Here is a 22,803-nt window from a genome sequence, read left to right as displayed (position 1 = left end):
AACCATAGCTTAGAGTGTCACAGAAAATAAGACTTACTTACCCCAGGACACTCATCTACATATAGTAGATAGCCAAACCAGTACTGAAACGAGAATCAGCAGAGGTAATGGTATATATAAGAGTATATCGTCGATCTGAAAAGGGAGGTAAGACATGAATCTCTACGACCGATAACAGAGAACCTATGAAATAGACCCCTTAGAAGCTGAGCTGGAATGAGGGCCGCACCTTCATGTGGACTTAGAAGCAGGCTTTGCCTTTCTAGCTGGCTTGGATTTATTCCAAACTGGAGATGGTCTCCAAACTGAAACTGCTCCTGAGGATGAAGGATCAGGCTTTTGTTCTTTGTTAAAACGAAAGGAACGAAAACGATTATTAGCCCTGTTTTTACCTTTAGATTTTTTATCCTGTGGTAAAAAAGTTCATTTCCCACCAGTAACAGTTGAAATAATGGAATCCAACTGAGAACCAAATAATTTGTTACCCTGGAAAGAAATGGAAAGTAAAGTTGATTTAGAAGCCATATCAGCATTCCAAGTTTTAAGCCATAAAGCTCTTCTAGCTAAAATAGCTAGAGACATAAACCTGACATCAACTCTGATAATATCAAAAATGGCATCACAGATAAAATTATTAGCATGTTGAAGAAGAATAATAATATCATGAGAATCACGATGTGTTACTTGTTGCGCTAAAGTTTCCAACCAAAAAGTTGAAGCTGCAGCAACATCAGCCAAAGATATAGCAGGTCTAAGAAGATTACCTGAACACAGATAAGCTTTTCTTAGAAAGGACTCAATTTTCCTATCTAGAGGATCCTTAAACGAAGTACCATCTGACGTAGGAATAGTAGTACGTTTAGCAAGGGTAGAAATAGCCCCATCAACTTTAGGGATCTTGTCCCAAAATTCTTTGGAAATTACTGCAGAAATAGCATCAGGGACAGGAAAAACTTCTGGAATAACTACAGGAGATTTAAAAACCTTATTTAAACGTTTAGATTTAGTATCAAGAGGACCAGAATCCTCTATTTCTAAAGCAATTCGGACTTCTTTAAGTAAAGAACGAATAAATTCCATTTTAAATAAATATGAAGATTTATCAGCATCAACCTCTGAGACAGAATCCCCTGAACCAGAGGAATCATCAGAATCAGAATGATGATGTTCAGTTAAAAATTCATCTGTAGGGAGAGAAGTTTTAAAAGATTTTTTACGTTTACTAGAAGGAGAAATAACAGACATAGCCTTCTTTATGGATTCAGAAACAAAATCTCTTATATTATCAGGAACATTCTGCACCTTAGATGTTGAAGGAACTGCAACAGGCAATGGTACTTTACTAAAGGAAATATTATCTGCTTTAACAAGTTTGTCATGACAATCAATACAAACAACAGCTGGAGAAATAGCTACCAAAAGTTTACAGCAGATACACTTAGCTTTGGTAGATTCAGCACTTGACAGCGATTTTCCTGTAGTATCTTCTGACTCAGATGCAACGTGTGACATCTTGCAATATGTAAGAGAAAAAACAACATATATATAAAGCAAAATTGATCAAATTCCTTAAATGACAGTTTCAGGAATGGGAAAAAATGCCAAAGAACAAGCTTCTAGCAACCAGAAGCAATAAAAAATGAGACTTAAATAATGTGGAGACAAAAGTGACGCCCATATTTTTTCGCGCCAAATAAGACGCCCACATTATTTGGCGCCTAAATGCTTGCCAAAAATGACGCCACATCCGGAACGCCAACATTTTTGGCGCAAAATAACGTCAAAAAATGACGCAACTTCCGGCGACACGTATGACGCCGGAAACGGAAATAGAATTTTTGCGCCAAAAAAGTCCGCGCCAAGAATGACGCAATAAAATGAAGCATTTTCAGCCCCCGCGAGCCTAACAGCCCACAGGGAAAAAGTCAAATTTTAAGGTAAGAAAAATGTTAAAATGCATTATCCCAAATATGAAACTGACTGTCTGAAAATAAGGAAAGTTGAACATTCTGAGTCAAGGCAAATAAATGTTTGAATACATATATTTAGAACTTTATAAACAAAGTGCCCAACCATAGCTTAGAGTGTCACAGAAAATAAGACTTACTTACCCCAGGACACTCATCTACATATAGTAGATAGCCAAACCAGTACTGAAACGAGAATCAGCAGAGGTAATGGTATATATAAGAGTATATCGTCGATCTGAAAAGGGAGGTAAGAGATGAATCTCTACGACCGATAACAGAGAACCTATGAAATAGACCCCTTAGAAGGAGATCACTGCATTCAAATAGGCAATACTCCTCACATCCCTCTGACATTCACTGCACGCTGAGAGGAAAACCGGGCTCCAACTTGCTGCGGAGCGCATATCAACGTAGAATCTAGCACAAACTTACTTCACCACCTCCATCGGAGGCAAAGTTTGTAAAACTGAATTGTGGGTGTGGTGAGGGGTGTATTTATAGGCATTTTGAGGTTTGGGAAACTTTGCCCCTCCTGGTAGGAATGTATATCCCATACGTCACTAGCTCATGGACTCTTGCTAATTACATGAAAGAAAAAGGGATATCCAGTCTCTCCCATTCCCTAGCAATAATCTCTATAGCCCGATCTGGTACAGGGAAAACCTCTACCATGGAAGGCACATCAAAATACTTTAATGTGGTAAATAAGATACACAGCAAGCAAAAATGTAACCTTGATTTAAGCCAAGCTGGTAACTGTAAGAGGCGCCAGTGGTAAATCCTTAATGTACTAAGTAATCAGATATATGTAAATGTATACAAATGTATAAATAAGTAAAAACAAAAACAAAAGACTCCTTTTGACAGATGTGCAACAAATGTCAAAAGAATCTATACTGAAAATTTCTATTGCATCAGGTATATATGAATATACAGCCTGATGAAACCGTGCTGCGACACAGAGAAACACGTTGCTATTGTTTTAATTTTTTAAATAAATTTTAAAATGCCTATATCTCGCTGCTGCTTGTTCTCTTTGGCTATAATATTCTGCCATTGGGTTTTTAACAAAAGTGGATTTCCATCATTGATCATTGTCTGACACCTTTCTCGGCATCAAGAAATATCTCTGGACTCCCTTTGGATGAGACGAGGATACCATTAACCTGAAGTGTGCCTAGGTGTCTGCCGGACGACACATTGGTTACAGCCTGCCCACACTGCACAATTGTGCTTTTCACCACATGAGTAAGATTTCACCAGCACCTATACCGATATTTGGTTACCTGCCTGATTTGCACCATGTGGCGCCCTCTATCTTTTATGTTCTAGATACATCAAAATACTTGTTGCTTGCTAGACTTCTTAGGATTGACTACGACCGTAGTGTCGGAGTCGTCCAAGGTAGTTAAAACCTCCTTAAGTAACAAACGGAGGTGTTCCAGCTTAAACCTGAAGGATACAACTTCAACATCAGAAGGAGATACACTGTCCGAGTCTGAGATTTCACCCTCAGATGCTACTGAAATATCTTCCTCCTCAGACTTCTGGGAGGGAACATTCGAGATAGCCACAACTGTGTCAGAAGCCTTACTCACTGATTCTTTACATTTCCTCCTGGGCTTTCCCTGCAGCATGGGAAAAGCAGACAACGCATCAGATACCGCAGAGGACATGAGGTTTGCGATGTCTTGCAACGTAACTCCAGGCGGAGTTAGAGAGGAAGCGCAGGGCAATGCATGTGTGGGCGATTTGGGACAATTTAGGAGAAAGCTGCGGCATATATTGAACATTGTCATTAGACTCCTTAACAGCATCCGCCTTAGACAATGTTGGCTCAGAAAAAAGTCTATCCCTCTAATTCAAAGTTCTCTCAATACATGAGGAACAAAAAGGGATTGGTGGTTCCACACTAGCATCAAAACATAAAGAACAAGTTACATTTTGCAGGGCCTCTTGGTCCATCTTAACTCACAATGGAACGATTACAATTAAATAAACTTACATTTTAGATAAAAATTAAAACACAAAAAAAAACACGTTACTGTCTCTTTAAATTTTAAACGTAACTATTATTTTTTTTTGCACAAGGAAAAAGAATCTGACACAACCTCTACACCTCAGCTTAGCTGAGGTGCCTACCTGCCCTGCTGACACCAGATAGTATTCCCAGCTGGAAGAAATCCAGAACTTGACTCGAAGCACAGTGAAAAGCTGTCCGGTCCTAACAACGCTGTATTAAGCATTTATCATGCGCTATTCCCTGTCTTCTGAGACTCTGCTATCCAAAACAACCTTGTCACCCCTTCGACCACAGGTAGTGAAGGGGAAAAAGGCGTGCAACATCAAATTGCCACCTCAGCTAGCCCCGCCCAACGTGGGCGTCTTAAATTAACCTTCCAGTCGGCAAAATGTACTTTAAAGTCAAGCCGCCGGGAAAAGTGAAAACCACACCAAACATGAGCCTCATTTGATACTCCTCAGCCCCAGTGCCTGCCATCACTGCCTTTCCTTTATATGTTCCCCCAATTATATAGGAGAAAGTCTAGTGTCCCATAATGGTAATAAAGAGCCCAATTTTTCCTGCATTTCCCAGAAAAAATAAACTCAGCACTTACCTTAGAAATCTGCCAGGCAGCAAACTAGGTTTGAGAGGCATGGTCCCTCACATGGACCTGTGGAAGAAAAAAAAAGTTAGGGCAGCATTAAATACATGGGAGGCGCAGTGATGATTATACCCCACAAGTGCTTAAAAGCCACCACTGCTCTACTGAAGAGACTACGGCTACACCCTAGGACAAAGCAGAACAATCTTGCACTGCTGAAAAATAATAAAATCATGCTAGAAGATTCTTCTTTCAAACACCTAAACTTTGCAACTTCCTTGCTCTAACATAGGCAAAGAGAATGACTGGGGTTGGAGGGAAGGGAGGTAATATTTAACAGCTTTGCTGTGGTGCTCTTCGCCACCTGCTGCTGGGCAAGAGTGATATTCCCAATAGTAATTAGATGATCCGTGGACTCACCATGTCATTAGAAAGAAAATTGTGGGCTAATTAAAAAAATTTTTTTTAACAGAGAATGAAAAAACAGAATTTATGCTTACCTGATAAATTACTTTCTCCAACGGTGTGTCCGGTCCACGGCGTCATCCTTACTTGTGGGATATTCTCTTCCCCAACAGGAAATGGCAAAGAGCCCAGCAAAGCTGGTCACATGATCCCTCCTAGGCTCCGCCTTCCCCAGTCATTCGACCGACGTAAAGGAGGAATATGCATAGGAGAAATCATATGATACCGTGGTGACTGTAGTTAGAGAAAATAATTCATCAGACCTGATTAAAAAACCAGGGCGGGCCGTGGACCGGACACACCGTTGGAGAAAGTAATTTATCAGGTAAGCATAAATTCTGTTTTCTCCAACATAGGTGTGTCCGGTCCACGGCGTCATCCTTACTTGTGGGAACCAATACCAAAGCTTTAGGACACGGATGATGGGAGGGAGCAAATCAGGTCACCTAGATGGAAGGCACCACGGCTTGCAAAACCTTTCTCCTAAAAATAGCCTCAGAAGAAGCAAAAGTATCAAATTTGTAAAATTTTGTAAAAGTGTGCAGTGAAGACCAAGTCGCTGCCTTACATATCTGATCAACATAAGCCTCGTTCTTGAAGGCCCATGTGGAAGCCACAGCCCTAGTGGAGTGAGCTGTGATTCTTTCAGGAGGCTGCCGTCCGGCAGTCTCATAAGCCAATCGGATGATGCTTTTAAGCCAAAAAGAGAGAGAGGTAGAAGTTGCTTTTTGACCTCTCCTTTTACCAGAATAAACAACAAACAAGGAAGATGTTTGTCTGAAATCCTTTGTAGCCTCTAAATAAAATTTTAGAGCACGAACTACATCCAAATTGTGCAACAAACGTTCCTTCTTTGAAACTGGATTCGGACACAAAGAAGGCACAACTATCTCCTGGTTAATATTTTTGTTAGAAACAACTTTCGGAAGAAAACCAGGTTTAGTACGCAAAACCACCTTATCTGCATGGAACACCAGATAAGGAGGAGAACACTGCAGAGCAGATAACTCTGAAACTCTTCTAGCAGAAGAAATTGCAACCAAAAACAAAACTTTCCAAGATAATAACTTAATATCTACGGAATGTAAGGGTTCAAACGGAACCCCTTGAAGAACTGAAAGAACTAAATTGAGACTCCAAGGAGGAGTCAAAGGTTTGTAAACAGGCTTGATTCTAACCAGAGCCTGAACAAAAGCTTGAACATCTGGCACAGCCGCCAGCTTTTTGTGAAGTAAAACAGATAAAGCAGAAATCTGTCCCTTCAAAGAACTTGCAGATAATCCTTTCTCCAAACCCTCTTGTAGAAAGGATAGAATTTTAGGAATTTTTACCCTGTTCCATGGGAATCCTTTCGATTCGCACCAACAGATATATTTCTTCCATACTTTATGGTAAATTTTTCTAGTTACAGGCTTTCTAGCCTGAATAAGAGTATCAATGACAGAATCTGAGAACCCACGCTTTGATAAAATCAAGCGTTCAATCTCCAAGCAGTCAGTTGGAGTGAGGCCAGATTCGGATGTTCGAACGGACCTTGAACAAGAAGGTCCCGTCTCAAAGGTAGCTTCCATGGTGGAGCCGATGACATATTCACCAGGTCTGCATACCAAGTTCTGCGTGGCCACGCAGGAGCTATCAAGATCACCGAAGCCCTCTCCTGATTGATCCTGGCTACCAGCCTGGGAATGAGAGGAAACGGTGGGAATACATAGGCTAGGTTGAAGGTCCAAGGTGCTACTAGTGCATCTACTAGAGTCGCCTTGGGATCCCTGGATCTGGACCCATAGCAAGGAACCTTGAAGTTCTGACGAGACGCCATCAGATCCATGTCTGGAATGCCCCATAATTGAGTTATGTGGGCAAAGATTTCCGGATGGAGTTCCCACTCCCCCGGATGAAATGTCTGACGACTCAGAAAATCCGCTTCCCAATTTTCCACTCCTGGGATGTGGATTGCAGACAAGTGGCAGGAGTGAATCTCCGCCCATTGAATTACTTTGGTCACTTCTTCCATCGCCAGGGAACTCCTTGTTCCCCCCTGATGGTTGATATATGCAACAGTCGTCATGTTGTCTGATTGAAACCTTATGAATTTGGCATTTGCTAGTTGAGGCCAAGCCTTGAGAGCATTGAATATCGCTCTCAGTTCCAGAATGTTTATCGGGAGAAGAGATTCTTCCCGAGACCATAGACCCTGAGCTTTCAGGGAGTTCCAGACCGCGCCCCAGCCCACCAGACTGGCGTCAGTCGTGACAATGACCCACTCTGGTCTGCGGAAGCTCATCCCTTGAGACAGGTTGTCCAGGGTCAGCCACCAACGGAGTGAATCTCTGGTCCTCTGATCTACTTGGATCGTCGGGGACAAGTCTGTATAATCCCCATTCCACTGTCTGAGCATGCACAGTTTTAATGGTCTTAGATGAATCCGCGCAAAAGGAACTATGTCCATTGCCACAACCATCAAACCTATTACTTCCATGCACTGCGCTATGGAAGGAAGAAGAACAGAATGAAGTACTTGACAAGAGCTTAGAAGTTTTGATTTTCTGGCCTCTGTCAGAAAAATCTTCATTTCTAAGGAGTCTATTATTGTTCCCAAGAAGGGAACTCTTGTTGACGGGAATAGAAAACTTTTTTCTACGTTCACTTTCCACCCGTGAGATCTGAGAAAGGCTAGGACAATGTCCGTATGAGCCTTTGCTTGTGGCAGAGACGACGCTTGAATTAGAATGTCGTCCAAGTAAGGTACTACTGCAATGCCCCTTGGCCTTAGCACCGCTAGAAGGGACCCTAGCACCTTTGTGAAAATTCTTGGAGCAGTGGCTAATCCGAATGGAAGTGCCACAAACTGGTAATGCCTGTCCAGAAAGGCGAATCTTAGGAACCGATGATGTTCCTTGTGGATAGGAATATGTAGATACGCATCCTTTAAATCCACCGTGGTCATGAATTGACCTTCCTGGATGGTAGGAAGAATTGTCCGAATGGTTTCCATTTTGAACGATGGAACCCTGAGAAATTTGTTTAGGATCTTGAGATCCAAAATTGGCCTGAATGTTCCCTCTTTTTTGGGAACTATGAACAGATTGGAGTAAAACCCCATCCCTTGTTCTCCTAATGGAACAGGATGAATCACTCCCATTTTTAACAGGTCTTCTACACAATGTAAGAATGCCTGTCTTTTTATTTGGTCTGAAGACAATTGAGACCTGTGGAACCTTCCCCTTGGGGGTAGTTCCTTGAATTCCAGGAGATAACCTTGAGAAACTATTTCTAGCGCCCAAGGATCCTGAACATCTCTTGCCCAAGCCTGAGCAAAGAGAGAGAGTCTGCCCCCCACCAGATCCGGTCCCGGATCGGGGGCCAGCATCTCATGCTGTCTTGGTAGCGGTAGCAGGCTTCTTGGCCTGCTTACCTTTGTTCCAGCCTTGCATCGGTCTCCAGGCTGGCTTGGTTTGAGAAGAATTACCCTCTTGCTTAGAGGATGTAGAGTTTGAGGCTGGTCCGTTTCTGCAAAAAGGACGAAAATTTGTTTTATTTTTAGCCTTAAAAGACCTATCCTGAGGAAAGGCGTGGCCCTTACCCCCAGTGATGTCTGAAATAATCTCTTTCAAGTCAGGGCCAAACAGCGTTTTCCCCTTGAAAGGGATGTTAAGCAATTTGTTCTTGGAGGACACATCCGCTGACCAAGACTTTAGCCAAAGCGCTCTGCGCGCCACAATAGCAAAACCTGAATTTTTCGCCGCTAATCTAGCTAATTGCAAAGTGGCGTCTAAGGTAAAAGAGTTAGCCAATTTAAGTGCTTGAACTCTGTCCATAACCTCCTCATAAGAAGATGCTTTATTGAGCGACTTTTCTAGTTCTTCGAACCAGAAACACGCTGCTGTAGTGACAGGAACAATGCATGAAATTGGTTGTAGAAGGTAACCTTGCTGAACAAACATCTTCTTAAGCAAACCCTCTAATTTTTTATCCATAGGATCTTTGAAAGCACAACTATCTTCTATAGGGATAGTGGTGCGTTTGTTTAGAGTAGAAACCGCCCCCTCGACCTTGGGGACTGTCTGCCATAAGTCCTTCCTGGGGTCGACCATAGGAAATAATTTCTTAAATATAGGGGGAGGGACAAAAGGTATGCCGGGCCTTTCCCATTCTTTATTTACAATGTCCGCCACCCGCTTGGGTATAGGAAAAGCTTCGGGGGGCACCGGGACCTCTAGGAACTTGTCCATCTTACATAATTTCTCTGGAATGACCAAATTGTCACAATCATCCAGAGTAGATAACACCTCCTTAAGCAGAGCGCGGAGATGTTCCAATTTAAATTTGAATGTAATAACGTCAGGTTCAGCTTGTTGAGAAATTTTTCCTGAATCTGAAATTTCTCCCTCAGACAAAACCTCCCTGGCCCCTTCAGACTGGTGTAAGGGCATGTCAGAACCATTATCATCAGCGTCCTCATGCTCTTCAGTATCTAAAACAGAGCAGTCACGCTTTCGCTGATAAGTGGGCATTTTGGCTAAAATGTTTTTAATAGAATTATCCATTACAGCCGTTAATTGTTGCATAGTAAGGAGGATTGGCGCACTAGATGCACTAGGGACCTCCTGAGTGGGCAAGACTGGTGTAGACATGGAAGGAGATGATGCAGTACCATGCTTACTCTCCTCACTTAAGGAATCAGTTTGGGCAACATTATTATCAGTGGCATCATTGTCCCTACTTTGTTTGTCACATTCATCACATATATTTAAATGGAGAGGAACCTTGGCTTCCGAACATACAGAACATCGTCTATCTGCTAGTTCAGACATGTTAATAGGCATAAACTTGATAACAAAGCACAAAAAACGTTTTAAAATAAAACCGTTACTGTCTCTTTAAATTTTAAACTGAACACACTTTATTACTGAATATGCGAAAAAGTATGAAGGAATTGTTCAAAATTCACCAAAATTTCACCACAGTGTCTTAAAGCCTTAAAAGTATTGCACACCAAATTTGAAAGCTTTAACTCTTAAAATAACGGAACCGGAGCCGTTTTTACATTTAACCCCTATACAGTCCCTGGTATCTGCTTTGCTGAGACCCAACCAAGCCCAGAGGGGAATACGATACCAAATGACGCCTTCAATAAGCTTTTTCAGTGGATCTGAGCTCCTCACACATGCATCTGCATGCCTTGCTTCTCAAAAACAACTGCGCATTAGTGGCGCGAAAATGAGGCTCTGCCTATGACTAGAAAAGGCCCCCAGTGAAAAAGGAGTCCAATACAGTGCCTGCCGTTTTTTTAACAGAATTCCCAAGATTAAAATAACTCTCCAAAGTTATAAACCATTAAATATGCTTATAAAGTAATCGTTTTAGCCAAGAAAAATGTCTACCAGTCTTTAAAGCCCTTGTGAAGCCCTTTATTCTTATATTAAAAATTAAGATAATGGCTTACCGGATCACATAGGGAAAATGACAGCTTCCAGCATTACCAAGTCTTGTTAGAAATGTGTCATACCTCAAGCAGCAAAAGTCTGCTCACTGTTTCCCCCAACTGAAGTTAATTCATCTCAACAGTCCTGTGTGGAAACAGCCATCGATTTTAGTAACGGTTGCTAAAATCATTTTCCTCTTACAAACAGAAATCTTCATCTCCTTTCTGTTTCAGAGTAAATAGTACATACCAGCACTATTTTAAAATAACAAACTCTTGATTGAAGAATAAAAACTACATTTAAACACCAAAAAACTCTTAGCCATCTCCGTGGAGATGTTGCCTGTGCAACGGCAAAGAGAATGACTGGGGAAGGCGGAGCCTAGGAGGGATCATGTGACCAGCTTTGCTGGGCTCTTTGCCATTTCCTGTTGGGGAAGAGAATATCCCACAAGTAAGGATGACGCCGTGGACCGGACACACCTATGTTGGAGAAATAAATATGACTAATTTTAAAAATAATTATTACTAAAGGCTAATAATTGGGAGCAATTGCATTGCTATTATGCATAAATCAATTTGTTCCACAAACGCTTATAATGTTGTTTTACTTTGCATATGTCAGTTGCTCATAATGCTAATTTTATTAGATTTACAAATATGCTATGAAGCTCCTTATAATTAAAAATCTAATTAAAAAAACATTTACTTTTAGAGATATAAGGGAAATGGCATATAACGTCTTTGTCAAATTTGCTAAACATTATTAAAATATTTAGATTAACAGACAATATTGATTATATATAAATTACATTAAAGGGACAGTGTACTGTAAATGTTTCTCCCTTTAATATGTCCCCAGTGATCCATTTTACCTGCTGGAATGTATTAAATAGTTTACACATAGCTCATCTATCTTTATTTTGTCTTTTGAAATAGCAGATTTTTCCGGTTGTATGTCCACCTTATTGAACATTTCAGTACTTAAGTACAAATTATAGAAAAGCTATGTAAGCAAGAAGCTGCAAAAAATGCACTTCAAGTGAGAGGTTAGAGAAATGGGTATTAAGATGTTAATTTTCAATTAATCTAAGTACTGGCTGTTGTTTAAACAGAAAGAAAAGATAAGAAGGCCATTGTGCATAAAGATAAGACTCTCTGCTCTCCCTTAAACTCAGACCATTTAAATAGGTGCTTTCAACTAGCAAATACATCTTTCATATAGAAAAATAAACCTAAACATTTTATATTCAACAGCAGGTATAACAAGTCACTGGAAACTCATTAAGGAGAAATCAATTTTACAGTACACTATCCCTTTAAGTGAAGACATAATTGCCATCAATGTTGTGGTTAAGTAGTCAGATAAGAAATGTAACACATATATATAATGCAACATATATACAATGTAACAATATACAATGTAACATTTAATGTAAGTAGATTTTTGAATTTGGTATTATTTTAAATTGGAAACAAGACCACACTATTTAATATTTCTAAGAAAACAATAACAAAAAGCTATAACCAAACTGAAAACCTCTTTTAGAGCAGGCTTGTATATCACAATCGGGTACTTCACTGAAAACACAATCTATATTTATAGTCATTTTATTATTCATTGTTAAATTAAACTAATACCTTTGCAATAAATGTAACTAAAATCTTGAGAGATTTTTAAACTCCTCAATTTTAAATTAGAATCTGTGTTACCATGACTATACCTTTTGAATCATCACCAAAATATCTGAAGATCATATAAGGCGATTCATATGAGGAAGTTAAACAAAATAATCTGATTTATTTATATGCTCAGTATTATGACATTCTATAAACCATTTTATGAGATTCTATAAAAGATGCATTTTTGATCACTGGACAGTTTGAGTCACTAGTTAATTTCCCACCAAATGATTTGTTAGAAATGGAGGAAACTGCTGAGTTATAATGAAGTTGGGAGGTAATGTGTTTGATCATAATAAAAATAAACTTAACATTTGATGAGGTACACTCACCACTAATAAACTAATTACACTTTCAGAGGAAGGAGACATCATGGCAATATGGCAGTAACTGTTCTTTTACTTAGCATAGTGCTGTATTGCTAAAGGCTCAGTATATTAGTAATATATCTATTTTACCAAAGGACTTTATAAAAATACATTTCTATAAAACTATATTTAGGCCCAAATGCTTAAATTACTTTTACACTGGTTACTCTATGTGAAAATAATAATTTCTTTATAGCAACTTAAAGGGATATTACTATTCTTGTGTTAAAATAAAATGTATTCTTCAAAGTTCTAGTTTTCTAAGAGATTCTTATTTTACTATGTATCTAACCACTGCTTCTAATAAGGATGACGCTGGTGTCCCTTTTCCAGGAGTTTAAACACTGAGTAAAAGAAGGATTTCATTTTAAATTAAAAAGAAGGAGGCTGTTAAAGGAACAACTCCAGAGTGCCATAAACATCACTAAATATTTTGAATTAGTTGCTTCAACGTGAGAGGGAAGACATAATAGGTGAAAATATTCATTTAGAAATGAAATGGCGCCGCAAGGAAGAACTGATTATCCATCAGGACATGAAACCAAAAATGTGTCTTTCTTGATTCAGATTGAGTACACAATTTTAAACTTTTCACTGTACTTATATGATCAATTTTATTTTGTTCTGTGAACACATCAAGTAAGCCAATGATAAGAGGCATATAGGTGCAGCCACCAACCAGCAACTAGCTCCCAGCAGTGCTTTGCTGCTACTGAGCCTACCTAGGTATCCCTTTAAACAAAGGGTAGCAAAGAATAAAGCAAATTATATAATGCAAGTAAATGGGAAAGTTGTGTACAATCACACATTTTTTGTGATTCATGAAGGAAGAATTTGGGGTTTCATTTCCTTTTAAAAAGTTATTCATTAACAAATATAATAATTTGTTCTGCAATTATTAAATTGTAGTTATATTCAAATAGATGGGTCAGCTGAACCTCAGCAGGTAACCTGTGCATGTAACTGTGTCCTGGTGATGCGTGCAATGTATATGCACATTCGCTTGTGCTGCTGGAGATATACTAAGGATACATTGTGTTAAGGTAAAATAATTCTCAGTAAAAAAAAACAAAAAAAAACATTTGCTGTTTATCAGAGATGAACTGTCTATTGGGAAAATGCAAAACAAAATGAACATTGGAAAACCCCTTCTGTAACTTGTTTTTTAATCACTATGTAATGTAAAATGTAAACAGACAAATTACCACTACAGTGGAAATAAGCAGCAATAAAGGGATTGTGACTTAAATTACTATACAAAGAATTCACAATAGTCGGTTCAACAAAATAATCTTACATAGGATACATGTAGGATTCAGAAATCACACCTTACAACAAATGATCTATTTTACAAAAGCATGTATTATCTAACAAGCAACAAAACATTATGTTAAAGATGGAAAACCATCAAAAGTCGTCACTATGCTATCATGAGATAGTGATACAATGCAACCTAGAATTAGCTGTTGCCAAGCAAACCATTTCTTCAAATGATGTTCACATTTAACTATGTAATAAAAAACAAACAAAAAAACATGGCATAATGTTAATCTATATGTAGCTACACCATTTTTACATTACTCCCATCATCCTTTGTTTCTGCATTGTTAAGATGCATCTACAAGATGTGTAATGTCCATTAACGAGATGAAGCAAACCATAAAAAAAAATAATATATATATTCTTTATAAGAATGTAAAAAAAAATCAGTAAATAAATTAGTCAATTTCTATCATTTACAGAAACAAATTCTAGTTTTTCAATGGAAAATGGTAACATTATATACAAATATCACTCAATGCTTTAGTACGCAAAATAATAATAAAAAAGTGCAAATATCACATTATTACTTCAATTGGATTACTAGATAGAACAGCATACATATGAAATTAATGTCCTCATACCAAGTAAATTAAATTTAATACAGACTTCAAAATGAATCATTTCGGTTGAAAAAATGTTTCCGTTTGCATATGGAATGTAATTAATATTTCTGTGTGAAGTTACAGCATTTAGTAAACTGTATGTATGGTTGTATCAGTACAGTATTTGTTCATGTAAAACAAAAAACAAGTATAAATTAAAACTGGAAGCAGTAGTAAATATTCCATGGAATATTCCATTGCATAATTTCAGGTATTTACAGGGAGTGTTCTGTACACCTTTGCTTGTCAACTTGAATTTGCAGGAAGTTATGAAATCTCACAGTGGCATCAGACTTCATATATTTTATCCTGCAAATAGCTGAATAAGGAGTCCAGGCCCTTTGGAGAGCTCCACAACTGCTTTAACATCTGACATTCTCTCTCATTCACATCTTCCAAAACAGATTTTAGGAAACTTCGAACGAGACACTTTGATTCTTCTAACACCTGAATGCAAACAAGGGAAAGTGATGACATTTAGGAACACCTCAATAAAGCAGCTAAACAGGTTAATGAAGTCACATTAGTGATTAACATGGAGAATTCCAGCAGTTTGTTGATATAATAGTTTCATCCTAGGTATAAGCACTCTTTTGCATGGAACCTACATTTTGTAAAGTAGAATATATTTGATGTATTTTTACTCCCTGCATGCATCTAAAGCTCTCTCTTGTTTGCAGGCTCGTTTTATTCGTTTTTTTGTGAGGCTTTTTCTACATTACATATTATTATTGTTGTTCCAGTGATTTTAAATGCTGTTACCAGAAAAGTTGTCACAAATACACTAAAGGCCATCTCTCTTAAAGGGGCATGATTCGTTCTGAGACTAATATGTAATATTAAGTAAAAAATATACTTTCATTCTTGTCTCGTTTTATTGTAATTTATTCTGAAAATTGTGGCCTTTACTACTAGAACTGGAAGTGCAAACTCCAAATTTAACACTGCTATAGTCTACACAGTCATTGGTTGCGCACACTAGTGACTTATTTATAACTGTTCTGAGCAGAGAAGAATACAAAAAGTGGAACCCGCTGCTTTATTGAGACTAAATCTTTACATTTATTATTCTCAGGCTAACCTTTGCTTTCAGTGCATTATTCTATCTAGCATTTATTTAGGGTGAAATGTCCCTCAGAAATATTGGCAAACAATCTTTCCAACATAGGCTAGATTACATATGGAGTGCAATCAATAGTGCAGGGCACTTTTCTTGCACTTGGTGTAAAGAGCAACACTCAATCTGGTATTACAAATGGAAGATTAAATATGTTAACCAAAGCAACGTGCCCTTTAGTGTACCTTATACTGTTAATGTATAGCGCAGAGTGCACTATTACCGTACTCACTGTGCTAGAATTTTTAAGGGTTGTGCTCAAGCTCAATCCGAAATAATACCGTTGTAAAATTTAGAGCTTTCTAAAATCTGAAGTAAACAATTATTGTTTGATAAAAATGCACATAAAAATGCTATGAAAAACAAAATTTATGCTTACCTGATAAATTTATTTCTCTTGTGGTGTATCTAGTCCACGGGTTCATCCATTACTTGTGGGATATTCTCGTTCTCAACAGGAAGTTGCAAGAGGACACCCACAGCAGAGCTGTCTATATAGCTCCTCCCCTAACTGTCACCCCCAGTCATTCGACCGAAGACAAGCAAGAAAAAAGGAGAAACTATAGGGTGCAGTGGTGACTGTAGTTTAAAAATAAAAAACACCTGCCTAAAAATGACAGGGCGGGCCGTGGACTGGATACACCACAAGAGAAATAAATTTTTCAGGTAAGCATAAATTTTGTTTTCTCTTGTAAAGGTGTATCCAGTCCACGGGTTCATCCATTACTTGTGGGATACCAATACTAAAGCTTTAGGACACGGATGAAGGGAGGGACAAGGCAGGCACTTAAACGGAGGGCACCACTGCCTGCAAGACCTTTCTCCCAAAAATAGCCTCCGAAGAAGCAAAAGTATCGAATTTGTAGAATTTAGAAAAAGTATGAAGCGAAGACCAAGTCGCCGCCTTACAAATCTGTTCAACAGAGGCCTCATTTTTAAAAGCCCATGTGGAAGCCACCGCTCTAGTGGAATGAGCTGTAATTCTTTCAGGAGGCTGTTGGCCAGCAGTCTCATAAGCTAAGCGGATTATGCTTCTTAGCCAAAAAGAAAGAGAAGTTGAAGAAGCCTTTTGGCCTCTTCTCTGTCCAAAGTAGACAACAAACAAAGCAGATGTTTGACGAAAATCCTTAGTAGCTTGTAAATAAAACTTTAAAGCACGAACCACATCAAGATTGTGTAAAAGACGTTCCTTCTTTGAGGAAGGATTAGGACATAATGAAGGAACAACAATCTCCTGATTGATATTCTTATTAGATACTACCTTAGAAAGAAACCCAGATTTGGTATGCAAAACTACCTTATCTGCATGGAAAATCAGATAAGGGGAATCACACTGTAAAGCAGATAACTCTGAAACTCTTCGAGCCGATGAGATAGCTACTAAAAACAGAACTTTCCAAGATAAAAGTTTAATATCTATGGAATGCAAAGGTTCAAACGGAACCCCTTGAAGAACTTTAAGAACTAAATTTAAACTCCAAGGCGGAGCAACAGGTTTAAACACAGGCTTGATTCTAACTAAAGCCTGACAAAACACCTGAACGTCTGGAACCTCAGCCAGACGTTTGTGCAAAAGAACAGAAAGAGCAGAAATCTGTCCCTTTAAGGAACTAGCAGATAATCCTTTCTCCAATCCCTCTTGGAGAAAGTATAAGATTCTAGGAATCCTGACTTTACTCCATGAGTAACCCTTGGATTCACACCAGTGAATATATTTACACCATATCTTATGATAGATTTTCCTGGTGACAGGCTTTCGAGCCTGAATTAAGGTATCAATGACCGATTCGGAAAAACCACGCTTCGATAGAATCAAGCGTTCAATCTCCAAGCAGAGAAATTAGATTTGGATATTTGAAAGGACCTTGAAGTAGAAGGTCCTGCCTTAGCGGCAGAGTCCATGGTGGAAAGGATGACATGTCCACCAGATCTGTGGCCACGCAGGAGCTATCAAAATCATCGAAGCTCTCTCCTGCTTGATCTTGGCAATCAGCCGAGGAAGCAGAGGAAACGGTGGAAACACATAAGCCAGGCTGAAGGACCAGGGCGCTGCTAGAGCATCTATCAGCACTGCCTTGGGGTCCCTGGACCTGTAACGAGGAAGCTAGGCGACGCCATGAGATCCAGATCCAGAGAATCAACTGGGCAAAAACCTCCGGATGGAGCTCCCACTCCCCCGGATGAAAAGTCTGCCGACTTAAAAAATCCGCCTCCCAGTTCTCTACTCCTGGGATATGGATAGCTGAAAGATGGCAAGAGTGAACCTCTGCCCATAGAATTATCTTTGAAACCTCCAACATTGCCAGGGGGCTTCTTGTTCCCCCTGATGGTTGATATAGGCCACAGTCGTGATATTGTCCGACTGAAATCTGATGAACCTGACCTCCGCTAGCTGAGGCCAAGCCTGAAGAGCATTGAATATCGCTCTTAGTTCCAGAATGTTTATCGGAAGGAGGGCTTCCTCCTGAGACCACGAGCCCTGAGCCTTCAGGGAGTTCCAGACTGCGCCCTAGCCCAGAAGGCTGGCATCTGTCGTCACTATAGTCCATTCTGGCCTGCGGAAGCTCATTCCCCTGGACAGATGGACCCGAGATAGCCACCAGAGAAGAGAATCCCTGGTATCCTGATCCAGATTTAGCAGTGGGGACAAATCTGTGTAATCCCCATTCCACTGACTGAGCATGCAAAGTTGCAGCGGTCTGAGATGTAGGCGGGCAAACGGAACTATGTCCATTGCCGCTACCATTAAGCCGATTACTTCCATACACTGAGCCACTGACGGCTGAGAAGTGGAATAAAGAGCACGGCAGGAAGTTAGAAGCTTTGACAACCTGACTTCTGTCAGAAAAATCTTCATTTCTACTGAATCTATCAGAGATCCTAGGAAGGAAACTCTTGTGAGAGGGGAGAGAGAACTCTTTTCTTCGTTCACCTTCCTCCCGTGCGACCTCAGGAATGCCAGAACAATGTCCGTATGGGACTTGGCGATTTGAAAAGTCGATGCCTGTATCAGAATTTCGTCTAGGTAAGGAGCCACCGCTATGCCTCGTGGCCTTAGAACTGCCAGTAGGGACCCTAGAACCTTCGTAAAGATTCTTGGTGCCGTGGCTAACCCGAAGGGAAGAGCCACAAACTGGTAATGCCTGTCTAGGAAGGCAAACCTGAGAAACCGATGATGATCTCTGTGTATCGGAATGTGGATATAAGCATCCTTTAGATCCACGGTAGTCATATATTGACCCTCCTGGATCATAGGTAGGATGGTTCGAATAGTCTCCATCTTGAAGGATGGGACCCTGAGAAATTTGTTTAGGATCTCGAGATCCAAGATTGGTCTGAAAGTTCCCTCTTTTTTGGGAACTATGAACAAATTTGAATAGAATCCCTGCCCCTGTTCCTCCCTTGGAACTGGGTGGATCACTCCCATGATCAGAAGGTCTTGAACACAACGTAAGAATGCCTCTCTCTTTATCTGGTTTGCAGATAATTGTGAGAGAGGAAATCTCCCCTTTGGAGACGAGGCTTTGAAATCCAGAAGATATCCGTGGGAAACAATCTCCAGAGCCCAGGGATCCTAGACGTCTCTTGCCCAAGCCTGGGCGAAGAGAGAAAGTCTGCCCCCAACTAGATACGGTCCCGGATCGGGGGCTACTCCTTCATGCTGTCTTAGAGGCAGCAGCAGGTTTTTTGGCCTGCTTTCCCTTGTTCCAAGCCTGATTAGGTCTCCAGACTGGCTTGGACTGGGCAAAATTTCCTTCTTGTTTTGCAGCAGAGGAAGTTGAAGCTGCGCCACTCTTGAAGTTTCGAAAGGAACGAAAATTGGTCTGTTTGGTCCTTGATTTGTTGGACCTATCCTGGGAAGGGCGTGGCCTTTTCCTCCAGTAATATCAGAAATGATCTCCTTCAATCCAGGCCCGAATAGCGTCTGCCCTTTGAAGAGGATCTTAAGAAGCTTAGACTTTGAAGTAACGTCAGCTGACCAGGATTTAGGCCATAGCGCCCTACGCGCCTGAATGGCAAAACCTGAATTCTTAGCCGTTAGCTGTGTTAAATGAAAAACGGCGTCAGAAATAAATGAATTGGCTAACTTAAGATTTTTAAGCCTGTCTATCATCCAACGGGGTCTCCACCTGTAGAGCCTCTTCAAGAGACTCGAACCAGAAAGCCGCTGCAGCAGTGACTGGGGACAAGAGGCTGGAGAATAAAACATTGTAGTATAAAGATTTTCTTAAGGAAACCCTCTAGTTTTTTATCCATTGGATCTAGGAAAGCACAACTGTCCTCGACGGGAATAGTTGTACGTTTAGCTATGTTAGAGACTGCTCCCTCCACCTTAGGGACCGTCTGCCACGAGTCCCGAGTAGTGGCATCTATGGGAAACATCTTTTTAAAGGCAGGAGGGGGAGAGAACGGTACACCTGGTCTATCCCATTCCTTCGTAATAATTTCTGAAAACCCCTTAGGGATTGAAAAAACATCAGTGTAAACAGGCACAGCAAAGTATTTGTCCATTTTACACAACTTCTCTGGGACTACAATGGTGTCACAGTCATCCAGAGTCGCTAAAACCTCCCTGAGCAACACGCGGAGGTGTTCAAGTTTAAATTTAAATGCTTTCATTTCAGAGTCAGACTGAAGTAACGCCTTCCCTGAATCAGAAATGTCACCCACAGATAGAAGCTCTCCTGCTTCGGCTTCTGTACATTGTGAGGGTATATCAGACATAGCTACTAAAGCGTCAGAGAGCTCTGTATTTATTCTAGCCCCAGAGCTGTCTCGCTTTCCTTGTAACCCTGGCAGTTTGGACAATACCTCTGTGAGAGTATGATTCATAACTGCCGCCATGTCCTGTAAAGTAAACGCAGTGGACGCGCCAGAAGTACTTGGTGTAATTGGCGTCACTTGAGCGGGAGTTATAGGTTCTGACACATGGGGAGAGTTAGATGGCATAATCTCCCTTTTGTCAGTCTGAGAAACCTCTGGTGATAAATCTTTAAAAGCCATAATATGGTCTTTATAACTTATAGAAAGGTCAATGCATTTGGTACACATTCTAATAGGGGATTCCACAATGGCTTCTAAACATAATGAACAAGGAGTTTCTTCTATGTCAGATATGTTTAACAGACTAGTAATGAGACCAGCAAGCTTGGAAAACACTTTAATAAATGTGAAAAGCAATTAAACAAAAACGGTACTGTACCTTTAAGAGAAAAAAACTACCATATAAACTGCAAATCAGTGTTAAAAAGCAGTAAACTATACAAAATTTTTACAGTGTGTACAAGAGACTAAAGCAGCATTGCACCCACTTGCAAATGGATGATTAACCCCTTAGGCCCAAAAACGGATTAGAAAAACGGTAACACCGTTAAAAAACAGTCAAACACACTGCCACAGCTCTACTGTTGCTCCTACCTTCCCTTAAACACGATTTTTGCAGGAAAGAACCCTTCTATAGTGGTCCTAGATGCCAGAGGACTCCTTTAGAGAAGCTGGATGTCTCAGTCTAACAACTGCGCATAAAGTGCGCAAATATAGGCTCCTCCCACCATGCACTCACAGTCAGAGGGCCATAAAAACATAATTTATGCTTACCTGATAAATTCCTTTCTTCTGTTGTGTGATCAGTCCACGGGTCATCATTACTTCTGGGATATTATCTGCTCCCCTACAGGAAGTGCAAGAGGATTCACCCAGCAGAGTTGCTATATAGCCCCTCCCCTCTACGTCACCTCCAGTCATTCGACCAAAGACCAACGAGAAAGGAGAAGCCAAGGGTGTAGTGGTGACTGGATTATAATTTAAAAAATATTTACCTGCCTTAAAAAACAGGGCGGGCCGTGGACTGATCACACAACAGAAGAAAGGAATTTATCAGGTAAGCATAAATTATGTTTTCTTCTGTTATGTGTGATCAGTCCACGGGTCATCATTACTTCTGGGATACCAATACCAAAGCAAAAGTACACGGATGACGGGAGGGATAGGCAGGCTCATTATACAGAAGGAACCACTGCCTGAAGAACCTTTCTCCCAAAAATAGCCTCCGAAGAAGCAAAAGTGTCAAATTTGTAAAATTTGGAAAAAGTATGAAGCGAAGACCAAGTTGCAGCCTTGCAAATCTGTTCAACAGAGGCCTCATTCTTAAAGGCCCAAGTGGAAGCCACAGCTCTAGTAGAATGAGCTGTAATTCTTTCAGGAGGCTGCTGTCCAGCAGTCTCATAGGCTAAACGAATTATACTACGAAGCCAGAAGGAGAGAGAGGTAGCCGAAGCCTTATGACCTCTCCTCTGACCAGAGTACACGACAAACAGGGAAGACGTTTGTCGAAAATCCTTAGTTGCCTGCAAATAGAACTTGAGGGCACGAACTACATCCAGATTGTGTAGAAGACGTTCCTTCTTTGAAGAAGGATTTGGACACAAGGATGGAACAACAATCTCTTGATTGATATTCCTGTTAGTGACTACCTTAGGTAAGAACCCAGGTTTAGTACGCAGAACTACCTTGTCTGAGTGAAAGATCAGATAAGGAGAATCACAATGTAAGGCTGATAATTCAGAGACTCTTCGAGCCGAGGAAATAGCCATTAAAAATAGAACTTTCCAAGATAACAATTTTATATCAATGGAATGAAGGGGTTCAAACGGAACACCCTGTAAAACGTTAAGCACTAAGTTTAAACTCCATGGCGGAGCAACAGTTTTAAACACAGGCTTGATCCTAGCTAAAGCCTGACAAAATGCCTGGACGTCTGGATTTTCTGACAGACGCTTGTGTAACAAGATGGACAGAGCTGAAATCTGTCCCTTTAATGAGCTAGCCGATAAACCCTTTTCTAAACCTTCTTGTAGAAAGGACAATATCCTAGGAATCCTAACCTTACTCCAGGAGTAATCTTTGGATTCACACCAGTATAGGTATTTACGCCATATTTTATGGTAAATCTTTCTGGTAACAGGCTTCCTAGCCTGTATCAGGGTATCAATAACCGACTCAGAAAAACCACGTTTTGATAAAATCAAGCGTTCAATTTCCAAGCAGTCAGCTTCAGAGAAGTTAGATTTTGATGTTTGAATGGACCCTGTATCAGAAGGTCCTGTCTTAGAGGTAGAGACCAAGGCGGACAGGATGACATGTCCACTAGATCTGCATACCAAGTCCTGCGTGGCCATGCAGGTGCTATTAGAATCACTGATGCTCTCTCCTGTTTGATTTTGGCAATCAATCGAGGAAGCAGC

General features: G+C 40.2%; 1 protein-coding gene across 1 annotated transcript in view; it reads right to left on the bottom strand.

The window, feature by feature from the left end:
- Positions 1–13,666: 13,666 nt before the first annotated feature.
- Positions 13,667–22,803, bottom strand: part of CDYL2 (chromodomain Y like 2) — a 454,107-nt gene continuing 444,970 nt past the window's right edge. The window contains exon 7 of the mRNA XM_053700586.1: positions 13,667–14,889. Coding sequence (XP_053556561.1) covers positions 14,731–14,889 — 159 coding nt within the window. The 3' untranslated portion in view covers positions 13,667–14,730. The remainder of the gene's footprint in view (positions 14,890–22,803) is intronic.

The sequence above is a fragment of the Bombina bombina genome, chromosome 1, assembly GCF_027579735.1.
Source record: "Bombina bombina isolate aBomBom1 chromosome 1, aBomBom1.pri, whole genome shotgun sequence".
NCBI classification, from domain to species: domain Eukaryota; kingdom Metazoa; phylum Chordata; class Amphibia; order Anura; family Bombinatoridae; genus Bombina; species Bombina bombina.
This window is presented reverse-complemented; position numbering and strand designations above follow the sequence as displayed.